General features: G+C 49.9%; 2 protein-coding genes across 3 annotated transcripts in view; both read right to left on the bottom strand.

The window, feature by feature from the left end:
* Nucleotides 1-2,788: 2,788 nt before the first annotated feature.
* CNNM3 (cyclin and CBS domain divalent metal cation transport mediator 3) lies at nt 2,789-20,515 on the bottom strand. The gene is made up of 8 exons (XM_016219229.2): nt 19,177-20,515; nt 10,845-10,988; nt 9,727-9,876; nt 9,133-9,302; nt 8,866-8,962; nt 8,335-8,468; nt 7,803-7,941; nt 2,789-4,469 (listed from the first exon to the last, which is right to left on the bottom strand). The coding sequence occupies exons 1-8, from the start codon at nt 20,513-20,515 to the stop codon at nt 4,405-4,407; spliced, it is 2,238 nt and encodes a 745-aa protein (XP_016074715.2). The 3' UTR covers nt 2,789-4,404.
* A 3,491-nt stretch (nt 20,516-24,006) lies between these two features.
* The window catches only part of CNNM4 (cyclin and CBS domain divalent metal cation transport mediator 4), a 34,818-nt gene continuing 33,213 nt past the window's right edge, over nt 24,007-25,611 (bottom strand). For both annotated transcript variants that reach the window (XM_016219245.2, XM_087823703.1), the window contains one exon: nt 24,007-25,520. In XM_016219245.2, the coding sequence (XP_016074731.2) occupies nt 25,323-25,520 (198 nt within the window). In that variant the 3' untranslated portion in view covers nt 24,007-25,322. The remainder of the gene's footprint in view (nt 25,521-25,611) is intronic.

The raw sequence follows: 25,611 nt of genomic DNA, 5'->3' as shown, positions 1-25,611 counted from the left end.
CTATAGGCCACTATTTCTGATGAGCATAGATGCAAAAATCCTAGCAAATCAAATACAACAAAACATTAAAAGGATCATATACATCATGATCAAGTGGGGGTTCATTCCTGGGACAGAAGGATGGTTCAACACATGCAAACTGATCAATGTGAAACAATACATTTACAAAATAAAAGTCATATGATATTAATAGACGTAGAAAAAGTATTTGACAAGATACAACATTCACTAACGATTAAAACACTCAATAAAACGGATATAGAAGGAAAGTATCTCACATAATAAAGGTCACTTCTGACAAACCCTCAGCTAATATCATACTCAATGGTAGAAAACTGACAGCTTTTCTTCTAAGATGAGAAACAAGCCAAAGATGCTCACTCTCACCTTACCACTGTTATTCAACATAGTACTGGAAGTACTAGCCAGAGCAATTAGGCAAGAAAAAGAAATGAAAGGCATCCAAAATGGGAAGAAGTAAAACTGTCACTATTTGCAGATGACATGATACCATATATAGAAAACCCTAAAGATGCCACCATAAGAGTATTAGAAATAATTTTTAGCCCTAGCTGGCTTGGCTCAGTGATTAGTGTGTCAGCTCATGGACTGAAGGGTCCCAGGTTCGATTCTGGCCAAGGGCACAGGCATGTACCTCGGTTGTAGGCTCAATCCCTGGCTCCAGTCAAGCACTTGCGGGAGGCAACCAATTGATGTGTCTCTTTCACATGGATATTTCTCTTTCTCTCCTCTCTCCCCCCCCTCTCCCTCCCACTCTCTAAAAAGAAATGGAAAAAAATCCTCAGGTAAGGATTAAAAAAAAAAAAGGGGGAGGAAATAATTTTTTTAAAATAGTAATGTTGCAGGATACCAAGCCAGTACACGTGTCTACATCTGATTTACGAGAGACGGCACTGCAGAGAGGAGAAAGATGTGCTACTCAGTATGTGGAGCTTTAACACTTGGTTATCCAGTTGGGGAAAAATAAAGGAAATCAAATAGTGGACACACATATCAATTTCTAGTGGGTTAGACATTTAAGTGTATGTGCATGCGTGTAGATAGATAATGCAGAAAAATATTTTTATGACCATAGGATAGAGAAGGATTTAAGACACACACACAAATAAAATATTTGATAAGTCTGACAGCGGAAAAATTAAAAATGGCTATTTATCAAAAGACACAATGAGTAGAATGATAAACTATAGCAAACAGAGAACTTTTCCCAACACATTTATCCTACAAATGATTAGAATCCAGGACATATAAAGAACTCTTATGAATAAATAAGAAAAAAAACAAACTGAATGGAAAAAGGGCAAAAGACGTAACAGGCATTTCCCAGAAGAGAAAACAGGAATTGCCCATCAACAGGTAAAAAGATGCTCAATCTTGTTAGCGAACAGTGAAATGCAAATTTCAAAAAAAGAACCTTGACCTAAGTGTCATACCTTATACAAAAATTAACTCAAAATGGATAACAGGCTTAATGTAAAAACAAACATATAAAGTTTCGGGGAAAAATACACAGGAGACAATCTTTGGGATCTAGCAGGAGTTAAAGAATTCTTAGCCATGTCACCAAAAGCATAATCCATAAAAGAAAAAAAATTCTGTAAACTGTACTTCATCAAAATTAAAAATTTTTGCTGTGTAAAATATCCTGTTTAGAGAATAAAAAAACAAACTATTCATAAACCAAAACCTTGACAAAGGACTAGTATTCAGAATATATATTAGGAACTCTTAAAACTCAACAGTAAAAAAATTAATCCAATTAGTAAGCACATGGAAAGATATACATGAGCCATTATGTCTATGCAAATGAAAACCACAATGAGATGTCACTCCATACCCACCAGAATGGCTTAAATAAAAAAACGGGCGAGGATTTGGAGGAACTGGATCACTCACAAACGTTGCTTGTGGGGATGTAAATAAAACGGTGCAGCCACTCTGGAAGTTTGTCACTTTTTAAAAACGAAACATGCAATGACCACATAGCCCAGTGATTGTATTACTGGACATTTCTCTCAGAGAAAGAAACCAACTTTTACACCAAAACCTGTAATGAATGTTCATAGCAGCTTTATTTGGGATAGTCGAAAACTGGAAACCACCCAGATGTCCTTAATTGGAACAATGAGCATACCATGGAACACCAGGCAACCACCAAAAGGGACGAACTGTGGACACACGCAGCATCCTGGATGAATCTCCAGAGTATATGCTGAGAAAAGCCAATCCCAAATGGTTACATGCTATATGACCCCATTTATACAACATTCTTGAAATGACAAAATTAGAGAGATGACAAACAGACCAGTGGTTGCAGGGATGAGGGACGGCAGGAGGACGCGCAGGCGTGGCTCTGATAGTTGGAGGGAGATCCTGATGGTGAAGGGACAGCTGTGTCTAGACTGTAGTGGTGATTTACACAAAGCTACACTCGAGATGACAGGTAACTATACACCCTCACTGCCCAGTGTCTGATTCCTGGTTTGATACTGTATTATAACTAAGAAAAATGTAACCACTGAGGAAAACAGGGTGAAGGGTACCTCTATCTTCGCAACCTCCTATGACGGTCATTTCAAAACAAATAGTTAGAAAAAAAAAAAGCAATAGCTCTAAATGCAAATTGGTACCCTGGAATGGATCCTGCAACTGAAAAAGGACATTGGAAAAACGGGTAAAATCCATATAAAGTGTAATTTAGTTATTTTTGTACCAGTGTTATTAATCTTTCAGTTCTGATAAAGGTACCGAGGTGATGTACGATGTTAACATTTGGGGAAGCTAGATGAAGGATACGTGGAACTCTTCTGTGAATCTAAAATTATTTCAAACACTAAAATCTTGATGCTCAGACCAATTATATCTTCCCTGGGGGTGGGCCCCAGGTATCCGTATTCTTAATTTGCCAGGTGATTCTAATGTGCAGCCAAGGTGAAGAACCACTGTTCCGGAGAGATGATTGTGAAGTACAGTAAGTCCTCACTTAGAGTGGTCAACAGGTTCTGCAATTTACCACACCGGCTGACTGAAACCAGCAAGAGTTATGTTCCCAGGGTGTCCCATCGGCAGTACAATGAGACAATAATGAGGACCTGCTTATCTGTTTCTCATGGGATTTTGCTCTTGGAGTAAATTCCTTGAGAACGACTTCTCAGCAAGCAGGCCACTGTTTGACCTTCATTCCCGTTGATCCCAGATAAAGACCCAAATTCCTTTGAGAAAAAGATTCTAGAAACCCTCCACTTCCCCTGCCCAATCTAAGATCCTAGGTCCCTGTGGTGCCTGTTTCTAAACAGCTGAACTGTGGGCTTCGGTAAATAGAGATAAACTGGAAGAAAAAGACAAATGCCTTACCCCGTCGCCAGGGACAGGAAACAGGCAAAGAGCTTGAAATGTTTGAGAGAGACAGCAAACTCTGATTCCATGTTCTTTTTTAAAAGAAAGGCGATGATCTACTTGGTCCTTATCTGACCCCTCCCTCACTGCTCTCCATGCACTCACAGCCACACCACCCCTGGCCAAAGCCGAGGGGAAGGCGTGAGACGAGTCTAACAGTTGGTTACTCGTCCTGGGATCTGACATGAGGAAAGGATTAGGTGCAGCAGAAGGGCCCTTCCTCTCACACGTGACCTCGTTAAAACACAGAAAGTGACAATACCGTTATTGGCCTCTAAGCAGTACAGGCAGAGGCACAGCAGGAACAGCAGGCCTTCCCAGTCCCCCGGGGGCCAGCTGACTTGCTCAGGGCTCTGGAAGGGTCAGAACAGCCCCCTCCACAGGAGGGGGAGGACTAGTGGCACAGACTCATGAGGAATCGAGCTTCCAGGTTTGGCACATAGGACAGGCTGGGGCGTGCGGAGACATGGCACTATCAGGGAAGCCACAAAGTTCGCCATGGCCAATGCCATGGATCTGAACCCCCAGCCAAAACTGGTGCTCTTGGTTTGCTCAGGAAGTGCTGCCAGCAGCAGAAGGTTGGCAGAGTAGAAGCAAAGTGAGTACAGGTCACGGCCACGTAAAGGCAGTAATCGTGCACTCACATCATGGCTTGGCCCGAAGAGGTACAGGTACACTGCACCGGCACAGGGAGGAGGCTGGGCCCGGACAATGGAGATGATGGTGTCCCCCTCACTCCCTTCAGAAGCAGGCCTGGAGGGCTGAGCCCCACTGACCCCCATTTCCTAAAGGAGGCAAGACCTGCTGAAGGCTCCCGGCACTGACGTCTGGTTCTGAGAACAGCTCAGGGCCACATCTACAAGGGCCATCTAAAACGTGGCCTAGAGGGGATGAGAACAGGCTGGCAGGAAGCTACTCCATGGCTGGGCTCTCTCCATTCCCCACGTGCTTGTCTATTCCCCAGACCTGGGGCTGCCTGGCAAGCAGTTAAACTCCTGGGTTCCGCCCAGGGCTCTCCTCCGCTGGGAGGCCGGGTCCGCCGTGGTTGGACCCTAGAAGAAAGAGAGAAAGAATTACTATCACAGATAGGAAAGTGCGACGATCCTCTTTGGGATAGGAAGGGGCAGGGCAGGCAGGGGTGCCTCCGGAGGTGTTGAAGCAGACCTGGGAGTGACTAGTTAGGAAAACGGTCAGCCTGGCCCCACCTCAGAAAGACAGCACTTTGAGGACAGGTGTCATCACTGAGGCAGGAAAGCAGGGGCTGGGGGATCCGCTCACAGGAGGCCAAGGCCGTAACACTGGGCAAGGGGAGCCTGCCCTAGAAGGGAGCTTTAGTTTCCAAGGCTGGGCAGGTATTCCATGAGTCCTCCTGTCTTCTAGAAAAATGAAAAGTAGCAAGAAGGGACAGGAAGGAACCATACACCCCCATGGAGAAATGCCGCCCAGCAGCTAAAGGGCTGGAAAGGAAATCAAAGCGAAAGGAAAGAGAAGATATTTACCTTGGGTGTTTTCTTAAAACAAAAAATGCTCACTAATCCAGTCAATTATCAACTGCAGTTTCCAAATGTGCCAAAGAGGGAAAGGTCTACTGGGCAGGCTGGAGAGAACAGAGAGAAAGAGAGAGGAGGAGACAAGCTATTGAGCGGAACCCTCAGATCCCCTGCCCCAGTGTTGAGGAGACCGATACTTGTGGGCAGAGAGCCAAAGCAGAGGCACACACACTGTTTCCCGCTGCTCAGAACAAGAGGGCCAGGGAACACGGAGTCTTCAGTGAACTTCCCCTTGAAAATCTAGTTCTGTGAATGCTCAATGTGGAGGCATTACTCCAAATTTGAAACAGCAAGTCAGGGGTCAGAAAACTGTTCCTGGAAAGGGCTAGTATTTTCAGGTTTTACACATCACATGGTCTCTGCAACAATTTTACTCCACTACTGTAGCTCAAAGGCAGCCACATACAATCTGTGAACAAACAGGTGGGTCCCAATAAAACTTTATTTACACCCTGGCCAGTGTGGCTCAGTTGGTTGAGCATTGTCCCATGCACCAAGAGGTCACCAATTAGATTCCCAGTCAGGGTACATGCCCAGGTTGTGGGCTCAATCCCCAGCAGGGGTTGTGCAGGAGGCAGCCAAGCATGTTCCCTTCTCTCTCTCCCTCTCCCTCTCTCTCTCTCAAATCATTAAAAATGTATTTTAAAAACAAAAACAAAAACAACTTTATTTGTAAGGACAGCATGCCCTAGCCAGTTTGGGTCAGTGGTTAGAGTGTTGGCCTGTGGACTGAAGGGTTTTGGGTTCAATTCCAGCCAAGGGCATGTACCTCAGTTGCAGGCTTGAACCCCAGCCCCAGTCGGGGTACATGTGGGAGGCACCCAATCAATGTGTCTCTCTCACATCGATATCTGTCTGTCTGTCTCTGTCTCCGTCCCTCCCTCCCTCCCTCCCTCCCTTTCTGTCTTCTCTTTCTGAAAAGCATTGGAAAAAATATCTTTGGGTGAGGATTTAAAAAAAATAAAACAAAAATAGCCAGTGGGCCAGTTCCAGCCCTTTGTCCACTTTGCCAACCCTGCTGTAGGCAGTCAAAAATCATCGTGCCTTCTAAGCATGTTCTCTGCCAGGGAATCCAGTGCCAAAGTCACGTGGGAGTGGTCCCAACCTACACTACTGAAGGAGTGCACCATGACACTTCCACACGTGGAGTGACAGTCAGCCCTCCAGGGTGACAGAGACTGCAGTGAGATGCCAGAGAGCCAAGGCCAGGAGCAGAAAGACAGTGGGCGAGCCTCACAGGGGCAAGTGTCAGTGGCATTTAGGAGGAAATAGCCCACTTTTTGACTGCAGAACGGGATAGCAATCGGTCACAAAGGGGAAATGACTCACAGAGTCATTATAAATCACTCCCTTAGTGGACTGACCAATGAGGGGCTGAAGCCAAAAGAAGATTTTAAAAACCTCTGGGTATCTGGTCAAGGATGAAATGCAGAGAAAACCATCATTCTTATACCTAAGTCTGTACCCTGAATGTGACACACGCAGTCTGAGCAGCAGATGGAGCCAGGAAAGGCTCCCATGCAAGAAACCAAAGCCAGAAGGCTTCCATAAAAAACGTCTTGGCTCCTGAGACCCAAGTGTAGTGTGACGGTGTGAACAGGGGATGTCACAAAATCAAATGGAATGTCACCAGACCCAGAAGGTGGCATTGTTGTTCATTTGGAAGGGTTGGGGTTAGGGCAGCCCACATGCAGGACTGAAGCAGTGCACCACACTCGGGGCCCCCTTTTCCCAACACCCAGAGATGGTGCACTGGGCTAAGCCAGCAACATGGCCCAGCGTGGGGTTCTCTGTCCCTTGCACCTGTGTATCACCTCTCAGAAAGTACCTTTCTACTACAGGTACACATCTGTGTTCTCAAGCATGGGTCTGAGTAAGCAGAGCTGTTCCCCATGAGGCACCACAGCCCAGAAGCCAAGGATACACACAGGCTCCAAAACAGGCCTGAGCCTGCCTCTGCCTCCAAGCATTCATCTGGAAAATGGGCATAAGAACTACCCCTCTCAAACTTCAGGGAAGTGGTCTTAGATGAGGCAGGACCAGGAAAGCACTAAGCACAGTGCCCAGCAGAGTGAGGTTCACCCAGAGCTGTGTTCCCACTGCAGGGGCAAGTCAGGCAGAGGCTGGCATCTCTTCCCTAGGCCTCCCGGGGAACCCCGCACACTTCTCCAGGAAGACCAAACCCTGGAGTATCTCTGACCCCAGCCTAGGAGGAGCTGTCAGAGGAAAGGAACCTTCCTCATTAACAAGGACAAGGAGGTTCCCGGATGCTGACCACTCCTCAGAGCCCGCGTTCCACAGGCTCCCCTTACCCGGAGGGTAGGGTCTGCCACCTCACATCACAAAATCTGCACCTTCTCACACAAGCTTCCGCGCACAGCAGAACCCAGGGCAGGCTTTAAACATGAGCATCACCTAACCACAGGCCACAGGACCCTTTCTAGCTGGGATGATGCCCACCAGCCATCCACCTTCTGAGCTGGGCCCACTAGTGACCCAAATCTTCCTTTTCTGGGTGATTTAACCCTAATCCTAAACGGCCATGTCTGTACTTGAGCTTATTCCCATTTAACAACTATTCTCTAATTAAGTCAGCTATCCTAACAGACTCGAGAAAAAATGTTGACTTCATATGCTCAAGTGCCTGCTGATCTGCATAGCTCAGTATCATCTGAGCTATTAAGAACAGCAAGAAGAGAGGCTGGGGAAAAGGATGGGAGAAAGAAGAATGCAGGGCAGAGTGAGGGTGGAGACAGCACGTCTGTGTGTGCAGGAGCACGGACCCAGAAGAGTACACGCCTTCCGACATGCGGGATGTGGCCACCCAGGGCTCACCTGCCTCTGCGGCTGTCCTGTCGCTGAGGAGCCTAGTCTGGCTGCCTGGGATGACCTGGAGATCCAAGTTCTCAGGGGACGGTGGCAGGTTCTGGGCTCGGGTAGCCAGGAGTGCATTGAGGTACTGTAGCCGTGTGACCTGGAGGACAGAATGCATTACTGGGCAGGTGAAGCACATGGTCATAGCACCCCTCCTGCCCACAAGCACCCAAACCTGGTGGGAGTTACACTGGGCAGGATGCAAACAAAGAACCGTAGGCTGGCTAAGGGCAATCTAGCAAAGTATCTTTAAGATTGCAGAAGGAAACTGGTTGCCTAGGTCCAGAAACAAGACCAGATCAGCAGTGGTCAGAGGGGGCCTCTGGGGAGCCAAGGCCATCATCCTGCAGAGCAAGTTCAAGGTTTGCTCTGGGGCATCTCAGACCAACTCTACTGGAATTTACTCTCAATTCACACAAGCTGGTAGCCAGGTGGTTTAGCCCTTTGGGGACACAAAGCTGGTTAGAACCCAGCACCAATGAGCAGTCCAAACCTTGATGAACTGCAGGTCAGAGAGGGCCCTCACGGTGTAGTCAGGACAGTATGTGGACAAGCAGGTGCCGTCAGCTGGCTCGGGCTGCAGGTCATGGCGGAGGCACTGGAGCGAGGACACTGGGGAATGGTGAACTAGCGAGAGGAACAATCAGTGATGGGGAAGCCATGCTGGGAGCTGGGCAGCCCCACCCTGGCAGGGATAGATGCACAGCCTATAAGACCCATCCCACAATTACTCTGGGGAGGATTATGGCAGGAATTTTGGAGAGTTAGCAAACATGCTTCTTCCAGGGAAAGGTTTTACAGAGATGGGAATGAGCAGCCAAGACAAGCACTAAAAAAATGCTGCCTCTTCCCACTGCACAACCCTGAGAGCAGAAAATCCAGCATGTCCTAAAGCAGACCACCTTGTAGAAGGCCAAGCGCTGGAGGAAGGAAAGGAGAGAATCCTGGCCCTGGGGCCCCCAGCCACAGCAGAGGGAGAGCCCCGCGCCAGCCCAGCCCTCACTCAGGAGGGGCTGCAGCTCACCGGAGGATGGCGCTGTCAGGGCAGACACGCCATAGTAGGTGAAGGCCCCGTTCTCGAACTTCAGGCCTTCCTTCCCGATCTCCACCTCAACCCTGCCCTGGGAGGTGGAGAGAAACAGATGCACACACATTATGCTTTCTGCCAGGAGGAAGCACAGGCAGAAAGCACCCACTCTGATTACACAGGGGTGCACCTAAATGTGCCTCCCTCTCTCGGACCCTTCCCTGCTTTCCGATCAGGCGGGGCCTGGCCCAGGCTCCTGGTTACCTGCAAGATGAGGATGAAGTAGTCCACCGGCTGGCTGCGCTGGTACAGGTAATGGTGTGCAGCCAGGCGGTTGCTCTCGTCAAACCTCACCTCCTGGTTGACGCTGGGGTGCCTCAGCAGGTGCAGCAGGACCTTCTCGGAGATTCGCAATGGGCTGAACACATCCACCTCTGCCCACGGCAGAGAGAAGAGACAGTGTCCGCTGGGCCCTGAGCGGCCTGCGTAACCACACCGACGCCTGCTGCCCACCTGGAATCTCCTGGCTAGCCCTTGAGCCGAGTCCCCTCCCCAACACAAGAAGGCTGGACAGCCACGCAAACCACCAGCCAAGGCTTCCTGGCTGAGGCTCACCACAGGTGGCACCAGCCTGGCCCTGGCTTTTGGTCGTTTGGCAGAGGAGCTGCCCCCTCAGGGGACCTGAGAGTGTCCAGAAGAGTCTCTGCTGACAGAGCAGCCGGGAGAAGCAGAGAGGTTCTCCTGGACACTCCCCTGCTTTCTGGGGATGGGAGCAGTCAGTGTCTGCCTGGGGGGGCAGTCTCCTGACCTACTGGAGGGTAAGCAAGAGTGCGAACAAGGCCCATCCTTCACCCTCACCTCGGGAAAGGAAGCGCTGGGTGGCCAAGAGCAGCTGGGGCGAGATTTTCACTTTATACTCATCGTCGGACACCTTGAACAAGGAGAATTCCTCTTTCCGCCTGGGAGGGGCATTAAGAGAAGCAGGCTTCTTCCTCACTGTGGTGTCTCCTGGGATGGTGAGCAGAAGGCGGCTTAGGCACCAGCAGCCCTCTGTCAACATGACTAAACCAAAGGGCATGTTGCCCGCACCCCCTCCACAAGCCTGGAGGCTCTTGGGAGACACCTCAGGAGGCCCAGGGACACATCCTTGGCTTCTTGGATGGTGCCCGGCTGTCATTCCCACCACAGTAAACCTGGTACCCAAGAACAGAGGGGCAGTGGCCCACATTGCAGCTACACCCCGAGAAAGTACCAGAAGAGACTGTACATCTCCTTGGAGTTGGGAGAAGATAATGCTGACATGACAGAAAGCAGCAGCATAGTGACAGGAACCTGTGGTCATTAGACCACTCACCAGAAAGCAGGCCTTGGAGGCTCCCTGGTGCTACACAGTGCCGGCTAACCTAGAGGCCCTGTGCCTGGGGTAGTCTGAGGAATGAAACTAAAGATGCTGCATTGTGGGACACATGCATGGGGCAAAGCAGTTCACCTGAAAGCACACACGGGTGGGTGGCACTACGTCCTAGTCATCGAGCACATGTCCACCCTGCAGACCCCAGCCACCATCCTAAGAAGCAGATGCTTCTAAGACATAACCCAGGGACATAACGGGCACCAAGGACAGGTTTTGGGAAGATCTTCTTAGTAAAGAATGGGTTCGAGGAGACACTTCTCTACAAACCACAAGAAAAGTGAAAGGTGTGAGGAGTGAGTCTGGGAAATGCCCATTAAGGGCAGAGACCCCTCAGTGATGGAGGAAACTAGCGGAGCCCCAAGCAAGCGCTGCAACTGCAAGGCCACGGATGGATGGGCCACCACAGCTCTGCATCCAGGTGCAGGAGTGGGCCCTCCTGTAAGGGGGCAACACTGGTCCACAGGGGAAACAATGGAGACTCGTCATCCCATGAAACTGAGACACATCTCAGTGACCCTGAAAGACCAGCTGAGCCAGAAAACTGCCAGGAGGCAAGACTCACGGTAGTCCCCAGACTCGTCCAGGATCTCAGACTTGATGACCTCCTCAATGACGTCCTCCAGGGTGACCAGGCCCAGGACCTCGTAGAAGGGGTCACCTTCACCCTCATTGTTTACCTTCTGTACGATGGCCAGGTGGGACTTCCCTGGGGGAGGGACATGCCCATTACAGGGTGCCAGAGGCTCCCACATTTCTAGGTCCCACCCTGCACAAACCCACCAAAAGGACAAATGCTAATGTTTATGTTCCTATGACCACCAAGCACAGGGCGCAACTTTTCTGGGTTCTGACTGAAGATTCTTAACATGCTCATGAGGACTGGCCTCACCTCACATGCAAGGAGCCTGAACCCCAGACACTGTGTTTGCCCACACAAGGCGACCCAGGCAGCGGCCAAGCTGGACTCAGCCCCAGTCTGTGTGGCTCTAAGCTGTGAATGTGGCTTAGATGTGCATGTATCAGACAGACTACGGACACAAGGCACCAACTCCAGAAAAGCAGGCTCCCTGGACCATCTAAGTGGGGGAACCGAGAGAGGCCTCCAGTCTGACTGTCCTAGGGCAGTTTTCCCAATTCTGAAAGCTGTCCTTTATTTCCAGAAGATGAGGTCTATGAAGGTGATCCAGGGGATCTCTGTGGGAAGAAGAACAGCAGCTGGGAACTTTCCCCTTCCTCTTGTGTCTTTCTTGGTTATCTTCCTATTTGTTTGTTTAATGAGAAAATGTAAGCTTGAAAAAAATCCACACTTCTGAGTGTTGGGGCACGTTGGGGAAACTTCAGGAATTTACTCTGCCTCAGCTAAGTGCTCTTCATCTATAAAGTTTTGTACCTGCACAAGAGAAACACAATGCACACCACATATGTATTTTCAAATTTCTGAGTAGCTGTATTAAAAAAAAAAAAAAAAAAAAGCCCAGGTGAAATGAATTGATAACATATTGTAATACCTCAATATAGCTAAAATATCACTCTGACATGCAATCAATTTGTGTAAACACATTAATAGGAGGGATCACAATACTAGATATCAAACTGTACCACAAAGCCACTGCAATCAAAACAGTCTGGTACTGGCACAAAAACAGGCATATAGATCAATGGAACAGAACAGAGAACCCAGAAATCGACCCAAGCCACTAAGCTCAATTAATATTTGACAACGGAGGCAAGAGCATACAATGGAGTAAAGGCAGTCTCTTCAATAACTGGTGTTGAAATAACTGGACAGGTACATGCAAAAAAATGAAACTAGACGACCAACTTACACTATACACAAGAATAAACTCAAAATGGGTAAAAGACTTAAATGTAAGTCATGAAACCATAAAAATCCTAGAAGAAAATGTAGGCAGCAAAATATCAGACATCTCATATAGCAAACTTTTCAGATACATCTCCTAGGGCAAGAGAAACAAAGGGAAAAATAAACAAATGGGACTACATCAAAATAAAAAGCTTCTGCACAGCAAAAGAAATCAACATCAAAATGAAAAGGGGGCCCACTGTATGGGAGAACATATTTGCCAATGATACAACTGATAAGGGGTTAATTTCCAACATACATAAAGCACTCATACTAATTCAACAAAAGGAAGACAAACAATCCAATTAAAAAATGAGCAAAAGGCCCTACTCAGTTTAGCTCAGTGGTTAGAGGGTCAGCCTGCAGACCGAAGGGTCCCAGGTTCAATTCCAACTAAGGGCAATACCTCGGTTGCAGGCTCAACCCCAGCCCAGGTTGGGGGTGCGTGCACGAGGCAACCAATCAATGTATCTCTCACATCAATGTTTCTATCTCTCTCTCTCTTCCCTCTACTCTCGCTGAAAAGCAATGGAAAAAAGAACCTCAGGTGAGAATTAAAAGAAAAAAAAAGGGCAAAGGACCTGAATAGACACTTCTCCAAAGAGGACATATAAATGGCCAAGAGACCCTGAAAAAATGTAAAATGTTCAACATCACTAATCATCAGAGAGATGCAAATTAAAACTACCATGAGGTATCACCTCACATCTGTCAGAAAGTTACCATTAATAAATCAACAAACAACAAGTGCTGGTGAGGATGTGGAGAAAAAAGAACCATAGTACACTGTTGGTGGGAATGCAGATGAGTATAACCACTATGGAAAACAGTGTGGAGTTTCCTCAAAAAAATTAAAAATGGAACTGCCATTTGACCCAGTGATCCCACTTCTAGGAATATATCCTAAGAAGCCAGAAACACCAATCAGTAGACTATATGCACCCCTATGTTCATAGCAGAGTAAGATCTGGAAACAGCCCAAGTGCCTATCAGTAGATGAATGGATTAAAAAACAGTGGTACATTTACACAATGGAAGACTATGCAGCTGTAAAAAAGGATCTCTTACCCTTTGGGGCAGCATGGAGGAACCTGAAGAGTATTATGCTAAGTGAAATAAGCCAATCAGAGAAACACAGTATCACAGGATCTCACTTATATGTGGAATCTAATGAACAAAATAAACTGATGAACAAAAAAGATCCAAAGATATTGAAACATGCAACAGACTGATGTATTTCAGAAAGAAAGGGGTGGGGGAGAGATTAACCAATGAATTTATATGATACATGCACAGCCCATGGATAGACAACAGTACGGGGAAGACCTGGGGAGGGGGCAGGAGAGGGGTGGAAAGGTCAAGAGGGGGCACATCTGTAATACTTTCAACAATAAAGATAAACTTTTTAAAAATTTTAAAAAAACGCCCGGTAGGGCGTGGCTCAGTGGTTAAGTGTCGACCTAGGATCCAGGCGATCAGGGTTCGATTCCAGGTCAGGGCACATGCCCGGGTTGTGGGCTGCAGCCGATCAATGACTTTCTCATCATTGATGTTTCTATCTCTCTCTCCCCCTCTCCTTTCCTCTCTCTGAAATCAATGAAGATATATTTAAAAATAAATAAATAAAAGTTTTAAAAATTTTTTTAAAAAAACAGGTGAAATGAATTGACAATATACTGTAACAACTCAATATAACTAAAATATCACTTTGACATGCAATCAATATAAACTCATTAATAGACGTTTTACTTTTTTGTGCCAAGTCTTTGAAATCAGATGTATGTTTACACCTACAACGCATCTCAGTTCAGACTAGGCAGTACCTTTCAAGAGCTCAGTAGCCACACATGGGTGGTGGCAACTGGGCTGTGCAGGTCCCGGACCTGAGAGCAGACTCATCTCAACCGTGCCCTTCTCTGTTATTAGTAAAAAAGGCCAAGGGGAAAGCTGGCCTGGTCCTGCATGTACGAGGATACTTGCTTCAAGAATCTTTTGGTAAAGCAAGAAGTCAAGTTCTTTTCTTTGTGTGAATCACCCTTTACACACCTCCGGTTTAACCACAATTCTATGCGGTGAGTTTAGAAACACACTCTGTGGAACTCTATTCGGCATGCTCACCCCATTTCTCCAGCATCCGTGCCCCACCTCACCCCCAACAGTCAGGTATAGGAAGACCTCTGCTCCAAAGTTAGATGAAATGCAAATGTCAAGACTTGATCAAAAGCTATTACTGTATTATCAGTAGTAGTAAACCACTAGCAGGATGATTAAGAAAGGAATGAGGCTGTAAAAGAATAGAAAGATAACACTTACTGAGTCTCCTCAAACCTGAGATGCCACCAATTGTGGGGCACAGCCTGACTGCAGACAGGTGAAGGAGCAGGATTTAACGTTTACTGTGTGCTGGTCGCCAAGGGCTTTACTCGTTTATTAACTTACCAAGCCCTCCAACAACTCTCTGAGGCACAGAGTACTATTATTCCCATTTACAGTTTACAGAGAAAATGAGGCCCAGGGAGGTTCGGTAGCCCATCCAAGTGCAAAACCAGGATTCGTACTCTAGCAGCTGGCTCCCGAATCCACTCCCTTCACCACCATGCTCCGCTGGCTTCCACTGAGAACAGACTGAGTCTGAGAAGACTCTCCCCTCGGGTGACTCCCACAGGCCCTTCTAAAGTAAAGAAAGCATTTCTTTTTCATCTTGAAGATGCTCTAATATGTTGAGTAATTAAAGGTAGAAATAACTACATTACGTTATCTTACCCTTTTCAGAGAAAAAGGCCAGGAGAACAATCTGCTCATTCCTACTGAGACGGGCATTGAATAGGGACGGCAGCATTTTGAGGTGCTCTCTACCTCTTGGTATTTGTGGTGGGAATGGCTCACACCACTAGACAGGCGCCATTTCTACAAGGGCCACGGTGGCCCTGCCATGTGATACCAATCTGTCAAGCCGGATCAGGAAAGCAAGACTCACAACTCTGGCCAGCAGCCTTCTCAGATTCTGGAACCAGATCCCAGGCTCTCGATGGCCATCTAAGAGCACAGAGGACCCATCTCAGCTCCCTTCTCCCACGAAGCCACTCGTTTTGGCAGGATACCGGCAGAATAGAATAACTTTTTCTTTGCCCACAAATTTCTACAAAACAGGCACAAGTTTCTCAGTGACCTGCCACATGGAAGATCCCCTAAAACAATGGCCATGTGATTTCATCTCAAGACAACATTTGAGGGGGTCCAGAAGGCAACCGTGAGGAAGCAGCAGAAGTACACAGAGAAAGGGCAGTTGGAGGGGTTGAGTTTTTTTTTTCATTTGAGAGAATAAAACGCTCTGAAAATATGGGCCCTGCTGGCCAACTGCAAAACCGGACACAAGCCCTGGCCCAGTGCAAGAGCTATAAGCAAGGAGCAGATGGCACGTTTCACCAACATAGACCAGAAAGCCCTGAAAAGATCTACAGTTTAATTTTAGCTAGTTAACAGGTACAAGAGTACTCATAAATTATATGAATGCTTGGGGACTCTTCGGAATGCCTAGTTTCTACTAAGATATTCTTAAAAAAGCAATTGGAGTTTAAATTCCTCTGCCTTTCCTCTTTTTATTTTATTTTAAAATACGTTTTTATTGATTTCAGAGAGAGGAAAGGAGAGGGAAAGAGAGAGAGAAAAACATCAATGATGAGAGAGTCACTGATCGGCTGCCTCCTGCGCACCCCCATTGGGGATTGAGCCCAAACCTCAGCATGTGCCCTGACTGGGAATCGAACCATGATCTCCTGGATCATAGGTCAACGACCAACCACAGAGCCACGCCTGCCAGGCCCCTCTTTTGTCTTTAAAGCCACTATTTGAATCTGTCATGGCAAGTCTGACTCTTCAGAGCTGTGGCTTCTGACAATGAACTAAGGTGCTTTAAAGCAGAAACTGACACACTCACCTATCTTAAACCCTCCCCTGGCTGATCCTTGGGGGTTGACAAGGCAGGCAGGGGTTGATGGCTTTAAAGGAAATCCATGTTATTTACTACAGCTCCAAAGTACTCACTCTTCCTGGTAATGTTCTGCACAAAATAATCAGTGTCACCTAAAGTCCGCACACTGACTTAAGGCTCCTCACTGGGGAAGGTGACTCTCTCAGACTATAAAGTCCCAGAGAGATAGGGCTCTGGAAGCAGGACAGTAACAGGGGCTGAAATGGTAACTGCCAAGATGCCAGGGACTCCGGCTTCAGGAAATTCAGAGGCACCACCACCTCACATGCCTGGCAGAGAGGTGGGACGGGAACCAACCTCTGAAGCCTCAGGCGCCATGAAGGCTCCAATATGCCCTTTGTTCATAAGCAGAATGAAGAAAGGGGCTAGGCTAAAAAGGACTTTAATGAAGAAAAATAAAGATTACCCACCAAAGAATTGCACTGTGCAAGAAGCAGAAAAAGCTCCAGGATGTCACAGAAAAGATGTGGTCATTCTGCCCTGAGAATGGCCCTCACCATAGGAGGAAGGCAGAGGAGGGAAGCACTCCCCACTCAACCTCCAGGTTGCAAATCACCCCCATCACCTTCTACTAGTAGTAGTAGTTGTTAGTAGGCAGCTACAGGGTCAGCATCAGGCTGCATGAAACCTGCTTAGCTCTCCACCCAGCACAGGAGTGGCCTGCACTGTAGCCGACCCTCTCTACTGGCTCCTTTCCAACAATACCTAACCCTAAACCAACTTGACTCACCCATCTTAATCCCCGGCCACCCTCTCCCAGCCACTGTTCTCTGGCTTTTGCTCTGTAGCCACACCTCCCAGAAGGCTCTTCATTACCTGTCATACCTCTCATGCCCCACTTACTCTGTCCATCGCCCCACACCATGGCACCCCATCCACTTGTGCAAAGGTCAAGGGAACCCTGCTTGCTGGATCTAGACCACACAATGCTGGCCTCCTCTCCTGATCGCTTTCCTTCCCTTGATGGGTGGTCTCTTTCCCCCACTTCCAGATGTTCCAAACTTCTGGCTCTCAGCAGCCTCTCCTCTGCTGCCCTCACCGGACATACTTGTGCTGCTCAGACTTAGGTTCTCTGCTCCCCTTCTGTGGTTGAGGGACCACTTCTACACTAGGACCAGACATTCACCTCCACTTGGGTCCTTCCAACTTCCCATCACCTGCCCCTTAGGACTTGTCCTCAGGCCACTGAACAAACTCCAATGTCCAGAAAAAAACTCCTTGCCCCACCCCTCGCCCTCTCTTCTCTGCAATCCAGGCTTCATCCCCAGTTTCTCCCTCTTGTCCAAAAGGCCCTCAGACAACTACAAAATCCTCCTAATTCCACCTCCAAATGCCCTCTTGGGTCTCCTCTCCAGGCCCTGTTCAGCCTGCCACCCTCTCTCCTCTGCACCCCCCACCACCCATACACTGGTAACCACACCAGTCATGGCGAGATGCTCTGCTCACAGGTACCACCCTGGTGTCAAGTCCAGCCTCCCCAGGGTCTCAAGCTGGGAGGCAGCAGGGGCAGGATGGAATAAACCCTCCCAGCTGACTCCAGGGCCACCTCATAGACTACAGTGGCCTAGACGGAATACTTACCACCAGGAGGTTTTGTCTGGCCCCTACCCTGGGCTTCCCTCCCCTGAGAGGGGCTGCATGGCCACTTTCTGGGAAGACAGCCAGGAGCACCCATGAGATTCTCTAGCAGAGCAGTCGGAGCTACCCATCAAACCCTCCTGCCCAACTGGAGGCACAGTAGTAGCAGTAACTGCCTGACTATGCAACACCCAGGCAAGGATGAAAGGCGATGGTGCACTTGAGCGCCCACTACTATCTAGCCATGCTAACGCAGGAATAACATCGTCATTACCACAAAGCCCTGCCTTCCTGCCCTGATAGTCAGGGGCTCACAGAGCACCTCCCAGACTGGCCATGGCAGGAAACCTCACAGCTGCAAGAAGATCAGGGGGCTTTGCTCACTTCCCAGCCTCACATTATGCAGCCTTTAGGATCAAGTCCACCCAGAATGCTGGGGTGTCCCCTGTGCCCATTCTGCAGGAGTTCAGGTAAGGGAAGCATGGCTGGTGGCCAAGGAGCAGCCTAGCTCTAAGGAGCACACCCAAGCCTGGCCATGGAGAGGACTGCAGAGCAGCCCACACCTTCACACTTGGAGGGTAGGTCTTGGTTTTTACCTGCAACCTTAGAGTTGCTCAGATACATCAAGGTGAAAGAGGGTGAAATGTGTAGTTAAGGGAGAACTTGAGAGACCTTACTCAGGGTTAGAAAAGGGAAAATTTTCTAAAGACAGATGAAGGGGAGACTAAATCAGTATCCATAAAGTTGCTTTGGGCAAAATCAAAATCAAAATGTTATCCACACCTGCAGAAAAGTATATGCCAATCACTCCTTTTCTGTAATCAGGAAGGCAGCAGCCCATCAGTTACCTTAACAATGATGACCTAGAAACATCACAGGCAGGGCTATTTTGACATTTACAGGCATCCCTTGTTTCATTGCTCTTCACAGGTGTTGAGTTTTTTACAAACTGAAGGCAAGACCCTCCACCAGCGAAAAGATTAAGACTCGCTTTATTGCAGCAGTCTGGAACCAAACCCGCAGTATCTCTGAGATGTGCCTGTATATGCAGGCAGATAATACTGTCCAGGTGTCTGGAAACTAATTTTTCCTACCTTTTTTTTTTTTTTTAAGTTTCTATCCAAGAGTTTGGATGTGCTACAAAGCCAAAGCCCATAAAAATGATCTGCAGAGGTAAAGAGCTGGGGGTTGGAGCCTAGTGGGCATACCTCCCCGAACTGGGGGCCTACCAGGAAAAGGGGTGGTCTGCTGTCTATAGCATCTTCACCCTCTGAACGGTAGCCTTTAAATGATATTTCAGAAGATCAGAGATGCAAGACCATCATCTTTAAGAAGGCACTTTGAGGTCTCATTGCCCTGCACAGGGCTGGGAACCTCTCCCCAAGGCTTCCATAATCCCTTACCCCTTTTCTAGGGGAGAGAGAAGACCTTTGGGTCCCCTCCGCGATTCCCGGACGTTACCTCGCTTAAACTCCTCCAAAACGGCGTCGAGCTTGGTGTCATTGAAGACAAAGTGGAGCGGATGGTTGTAGAAGCGGGTGATGGTGCTGAGCGGCGTGCAGTCCTCGGGGTCCACGAAGGCCAAGTCCTTGAGGTAGAGCATGTCCACGATATTGGAGCGCTCCTCCTCGTACACGGGGATGCGCGTGTGGCCGCTCTGCATGATGCTGGCCAGGACGCCAAAGTCCAGCACGGTGCTGGCGTCTAGCATGAAGCAGTCCTCAAGCGGCGTGAGCACCTCCTCCACCGTCCGGTAGCGCAGCACGCCCTTGCTGAGGTCGCTGTAGGGGTCGCCGCCGCCTCGTGCCAGCTCCAGCACGCGCTCCCGCAGCCGCCCGGGTCGCGCCGCCAGCTCCAGCAGCTGCCCCACGGGAAAGGCTACTGGCAGGGTGAGGAGCACGGCCAGACGGCTGAGCGCCAGAGCGCGCGGGGCCAGCGCGAGCGTCCAGCGCCCGCTCACGGCGGCCGGCAGCACCTCGGCCACCAGGAACGCGAGCCCCGCGCTGCCCAGTACGGCGGGCACCGCGCGCTGGCCGGCCGCGCGGTACAGCAGCACCGCCAGCGCCGCCTGTGCCAGGCAGGCTAGAAGCAGCAGCGCGCCAAGGGCGCAGCTGGCCCAGCGCCGCGCCGGCTCCAGGCGCCGCGCCGCCGCGCGCTCCGCCTCCGACCCGTTCTCCCGCAGCACCTGCACCTCAGCGGGTGCCAACGCCAGCGCGCTCAGTTGCAGGCCCCGTGCCAGCGCTGCCAACGCCAGCAGCCCCGCCGCCCCCAGGCCAAGTGCCCAGGGCGGCACCGCCTCCTGGGAGGACGCCGCGACGCTCGGCTCCGCACGCACAGCCTCGGCGCGCAGGCGCAGCAGCGCTCGCCACTCTCCCTCGGGGGCCGCAGCCACTGTCTCCCGGGCAGCCGCGCCGCCCGGCTCCCCGCGAACAGCCAGCAGTGCCGAGTGCGGGTGTTCGGCCTCGGCGCGCAGGCGTAGCAGCGCGCTCCACTCGTCCGTCGGGGCCGCCGCCGCCCCGGGCGCCGCAGTCGGCCCGCCCTCGGGACAGCCAGCCCCCTCGGGGGCCGCCCAGGACCAGGAGCTGTTCGCGAAGCCCGAGCCAAAGAGGCGCAAGCGGAAGGTAGCTTCAGAAACGGCCGACACCTCCCCTTCGCGCGCCCACGCCGCGCTCGCGGCCCCAGCCTGCTCTAGGCAGATGCCCAGCACTCGCGGGCCCTGAGCCGCTTTCCCATCGGCGTGGCCCAGGCAGAGCGCAGCCAGCAACCAGCCCAGCCGCCCCGCCGCCGCCGCTGCCGCCATCGCCCGCTGCCCCTCTCGGCCCCCGCGCAGCCTACCTCTGCCTCCGCCGGCCAATCGGCGCCGGCCTCGGCGCCCCCTCCGCCAATGGGCGACGTGTAGGGGCGGGCCCAGGGTCGGGCTAGGCTGCGCCGGGGCGTAAACAAGCGGCGCAGGCCGGGCCGGGGCGGGGCTGGCGGCCCCGGGGGTGGGCGCGGCGCTCCAGGCTGCAGTCCCCGCTCCCGAGGCTCGCTCGCGCTCCTAGAAGTCCCGGGTTGGGTCGCCGGGCGGGCGGCTGCACGCGGGGGTCTCGGTGTATGGAGACGTTTTGCTTTCTGAGGAAAGGCCCTGGGAACTCCCGACTAGAGGCAAGAAGGATGAAGGGAAACCGGAGCCTGGGCTCGGGGAAGCTATGGGTCAGGAAGATGCCTGTTGATGGTTTCTGACCTCGCTGTAGTCCGGGGACGGAGACACAGCTCTAGAAACGCACGAGATCACAACTCCCTGGCACCGTCGCCGCTACTTCAAGTTGTCTTCCGCGAGAAAAGTGACGCATGACTCGGTGGATATTGGGTTCCAACGCGACCTACCTAATATTGTGTCATCGTCCCAGGTCACCACCCCAGCTCTGTCAGGAATGCCTGGACCTGTCACTCCACTTCTACTTCTTCCTTGGCCTCAGGCTGGCTTCCTGGGGAAAGGACCTATCAATCACTCATTTTATTGGGAAAACGTTTGGACAGACACTTGGAGCGATTTGCATCACACTTGAAAAGCACAAATGGTTATTCCAAAGACAAAGAATACAGCACAGCCCTGGCCGGGTGGCTCAGTTGGTTGGAACGTCATCCTGTGCAGCAAAATGTTGTGGGATGGATTCCCGGTCAGGGTGCATACCCAGGTTGTGGGTTCAATCCCCAACCTCACATGTGGGAGGCAACTAATAGATGTTTCTCTCTCTCTCTCTTTAAAAAAACATATCCTCAGGTGAGGATTAAAAATATATACCAAACAGCTTATATTTGTAGTTATTATTTTTAAAGAAAGAATCTAGCACAGGGCAAAGTGCTTTCCTGTTAACAGAAGAGGCCTCAACTGTACTTCAGGTCCCTTGTTCACCCTCCCTGGGCCATTTTCCTTACTGGTCATTTGGTTCAAAACATTTCCATGTTTTTTCAAAATATTTGAGTTTTAAGCCCATAGCTACTGTGACTTCACTGGCTAATTCCTACTTCTAGTCTGCAAATTCCTCCAGCCGGTCTTCCTCCACAATCTAGACTAGGTTGGGTCAAGATTATGAGAGCGAGGTGCTCCTCCTCAAGAGTATCCAGTACTTGCCTATAGTGGTAGGTTCATTCATTCAACAAGTATTTCCTGTATTGAGTGCCTGTAATGTACCAGGTCCTGTTCTCGTGCTGGGACTATGTGGAAATTCTTAAGAAAGTCCTTGCTCTCCTGGAGCTTAGGTTCTAGTATGGGGATAACAGGAAATGCACAAATTGTATTTTAACATCTGACAGTAAGTGCTATGGAGAAAATTGAGACAAGAGGAGACAGGGGTTGGGACCATGCTGTGTTTATGTGGGGTGATCCAGGAAGGCTTCTCCAAGGAGGTGACATTTGAACAGGTCTAGACCAAGCAAGGAGGCGAACCCCTGGGAGCAGAGTGTTCCAGGCGAGGAAACAGCAAGTCCAAGGGTCCTGTGTGACCATCTCCCTGAGAAGGTCTTCCTCACTAAACTCAGGGGTTGGTGGCACTGGGCATGCAGCAGGGGGTTTAACATGTGGGACAGATGGATACAATTGCTCTTCCCACCTATATACAACTTTTTGCATTTGTTATTTCTTTTATCTGGAATGTCCTTTCTGCCTATCCAAGTGCCTCCCTTACGTTAAACATTCCCCCTCCCCAACTTGGCAGCTCTGTTAAACCTGGCTGTCTTGAGCCCCTAGCTTCAGCACAATCCCATGCTAGGGCCAAGGCACCTATGGGCAGTGGATGTAGTGATGTCCCTCTCAGGTGGGTTCCTCAGGGGATGAGCACTCCCACTTTGAAATCAGGCAACAACTGCACATTATAAAACAATGTGATCCTATTTTTGGGTCAAGCTCCTTTTTCCTTCAGCCCCCAGGGGAGACAGAAGAGGCAATTTGCCCCATTCCAACTGCCCCCTCCAATGCCTGCAGGCAGAAGACCCTGTGGTGTCCATTTTATGGGATTCTTAATTGTGGCAACTGAGCACATTTGCCATGTATGTCTAGCAGCTCCTTTGAAGACAGCCTTGATTATATATATTTTGTAAATTACATTTCTGCTTCCTTTTTACTGCTAAACAATCCCAAAATACTTGCCCCTTGCCCTGACACAAGTGACAGCCAATCACAATCACTTCTATTTCTATCACAGGTACTGAATATTGACTGAACTTAAATACACAAATTGTAGACTCACCAAGATTTCCTATTTCATTTTTTATTACCAATCAAAAATAAATTCCATATATTGTTTAGCAAATATTATCATTGTTTTGTGACAAAAGACACAAGAGTCAACAACAAAACTCCCCGAGAGTCAAACTCATAACAATGCCAAAATAAATCACAAATATATACAAATTAAAATCTTATGCAAAATAAATATGAGTTGCTTGCTATGGTGGCTGTGACTTGCCTACCCATTTGGAGGCCATTTGCAAAGGTCTCCCTTACACAGGAAGACATGCAGGGATGGGCCAGTTCCAGGGTAGAGCTCAGTCCAGGAACCAGAAGTTGGAATAGGAAGTGAAAAATTGCACTGGGAGGAGGAAGTCATCGGACCAGTAATATTTGGAAATAATTATGACCCTTTGCAAGAAGTGATTATAAATGGGGAAGGGAAGAGAGGGGCGGGGGGAGGGGCCATCTGTGGATAGTAACCGTGTGTGCAAAGAGGTAGCGTGGAAGTGTGTGCACCCGCTTTTACTTCACACACACTCACTTGGTTCAGGCTTATGTTCTTAGCCCTGCCTGGCATTCGGGTCTCAAGACCACAGCTTTGCAAGCTTCCATGTGAACTCAGAAAGCAAGCTGCTCCTGCAGAAAACTAATGGGTTTCCCCCCAGGGAACAAAGGTCCAGTGTTTTTTTCTTTCTGGCTAAGAACCCATGGGTGTCACCACCTTCTCTCTAAAATTGTAGGAATAAATTCGGTGACTGGCTAGGAGCAGGTACATACTTGGTACAAGACATTTCCAGGTCCCAAGACTTAGGGTTCTCCAGGCACCTGCAGAACAAAGCACTTGAAGAAAGGAGCAAATAGGCAATACTCAGGTGGAAGGCCTGCAGAGTCTCCCTCGCCTGATCTTGGGCCCCAGCAACTGTTCCTCCTGACAAAAGGGCCAACGTGGACCTTGGTCCCGCAGCCTCCCAGCAGTGGGAAGCCTGGAGCTGTGCAGCAGGGCCTGGTTCATTCCCAGGGAAAAGGTGCTGGGGCAGGATTTCCTGTGGGCGTAGAGCTCTGTACCACCAGCTTCAGCACAGGACATCTCACACATTTCAGACATCTCACACTAGGATTACAGATATGGGGAAACGTGACCACCAGTTGTGTGCCTTTGAGGTGGAAACCTTTCCTGGGTTCTGAAAGTGTATAAACAGGGCAGGTAAGCCTCAGCCATGGAGAAAGGGCGTGAAGAACCTGCTTAGGCTGGCTCTCTACATGTCCTCTGTTCTCAATCCCCAGGAGGCCTTGGGGTTTGGATTAGAAGTAGGGAGTCTGGAAAGCAGAGTTCAAGGGTCAGACTGGACTTTCGCTGTGGGGTGGGAAGGGGCCGGTATTACTTGCTAACAATGCTGATAGCCATGACCAGATTCCCTTCTGGAACCAAAAGGAGTATAGCAGACAAGTCACCTCCAATGTAGATGCTGTCCCAAACCAGGGGAAAGCCTTTGGTAAAAGTGAGGGCAGCCTGGGAAGCAGGGGGAGCAATCTGAAAGGTGGGAGACCCTCTGTCTAACACATTAAGTCAGCCCCATTACAAGGGAACAGTTGTCCAAAGGGGCAGATATGAGGCAAACCAACGGAGACAGGGGTAAGTCTTCAGAGGCCTCAACTTACCAGGAAAGTCCATCAGCTGCGTTCTCAGAAATTCCTGGATCCGGTGAGTGACAGGAGCAGGGCTACTCCTCTGTAACTGGGAGCATCATGTCCCTGATCACAGTTCCCCAGAATCTCTTGGCCTCGGCGATGTCAGACAAACCTCGGTGCACGTGTCCGGGCAGTTGTTCTCAATGCTATTTGGTTCTTTGCTTCCTGGGAAGCACTGTCTTCCTCCCAAGAGAAGACCTTCCTCCAGTAGCTGCTGGGACCTGTCTCTGGAGGACATGGAGCAGGAAGAGTGGCTTCCTGAGTCAGGGACATAGCCAGAAGGTCGTGGCTGGGAGATTATGGCTATTGCTTCCCGGGGTGAGAAACCCTACCCCTTTCAAAGTTTTTGTGGAAAAAAAATTTTTTTTAAATAAAGTTCCTTAACCCTGTCTTCCCTACCCCATTCCCTTCCCCAAATGATATTTCAAAAGAGGAGCAATAAGCCTAGTTTAGAAAGTTTCTAGTAAAAGAACCACCTTGCTTGTGGTGGTTGTTCACCACCCCACAGTCCAGGGCTGGGCAGCCGCTACTTCCAAGATGCTCACAGGTCCCTGTCAGAGGCCAGCTTCCCCACAGGCTGGGGGCCACCTGGCTGCGCAGTAAGACAGGTTATCTGCACCCTGTCTGGCCTGACAGGCTCCTTCTCTTCAGGTGGGCCCACTGGGGCGGCCCCCGCGGAGCTGGCGGGGGGCCCCGGGCCCTCCTGTCAGATGGCGCTCTCAGGCGAAGCTTTGTGCAGCGTGGCATTGCGCTCGTTGAGGAGAGTTGTGGTCTCGTCCACCACAGGCAGCTCAGGCTTCTCTACCAAGTTCTCCGTACAGATGGTGCACCCATCCAGGGGAAACTGAGGGCAGGTCTCCATCCGCGAGGCCAGTAGCCCATTCTGGTACTGTTGCCGGGTGATCTGCAAGAGGAAAGAATGAGGGTCACTAAGAGCAGGGGCTGGGAGGCGAATCCCACCAGTGACCTGGGGAATCAGGGCCAGCAGGACAGAG

This window comes from Miniopterus natalensis, chromosome 13 (assembly GCF_054644295.1).
Source record: "Miniopterus natalensis isolate mMinNat1 chromosome 13, mMinNat1.hap1, whole genome shotgun sequence".
NCBI classification, from domain to species: Eukaryota; Metazoa; Chordata; class Mammalia; order Chiroptera; family Miniopteridae; genus Miniopterus; species Miniopterus natalensis.
Note: the sequence above shows the minus strand (reverse complement) of the source record. Positions and strands in the feature narration are given on the sequence as shown.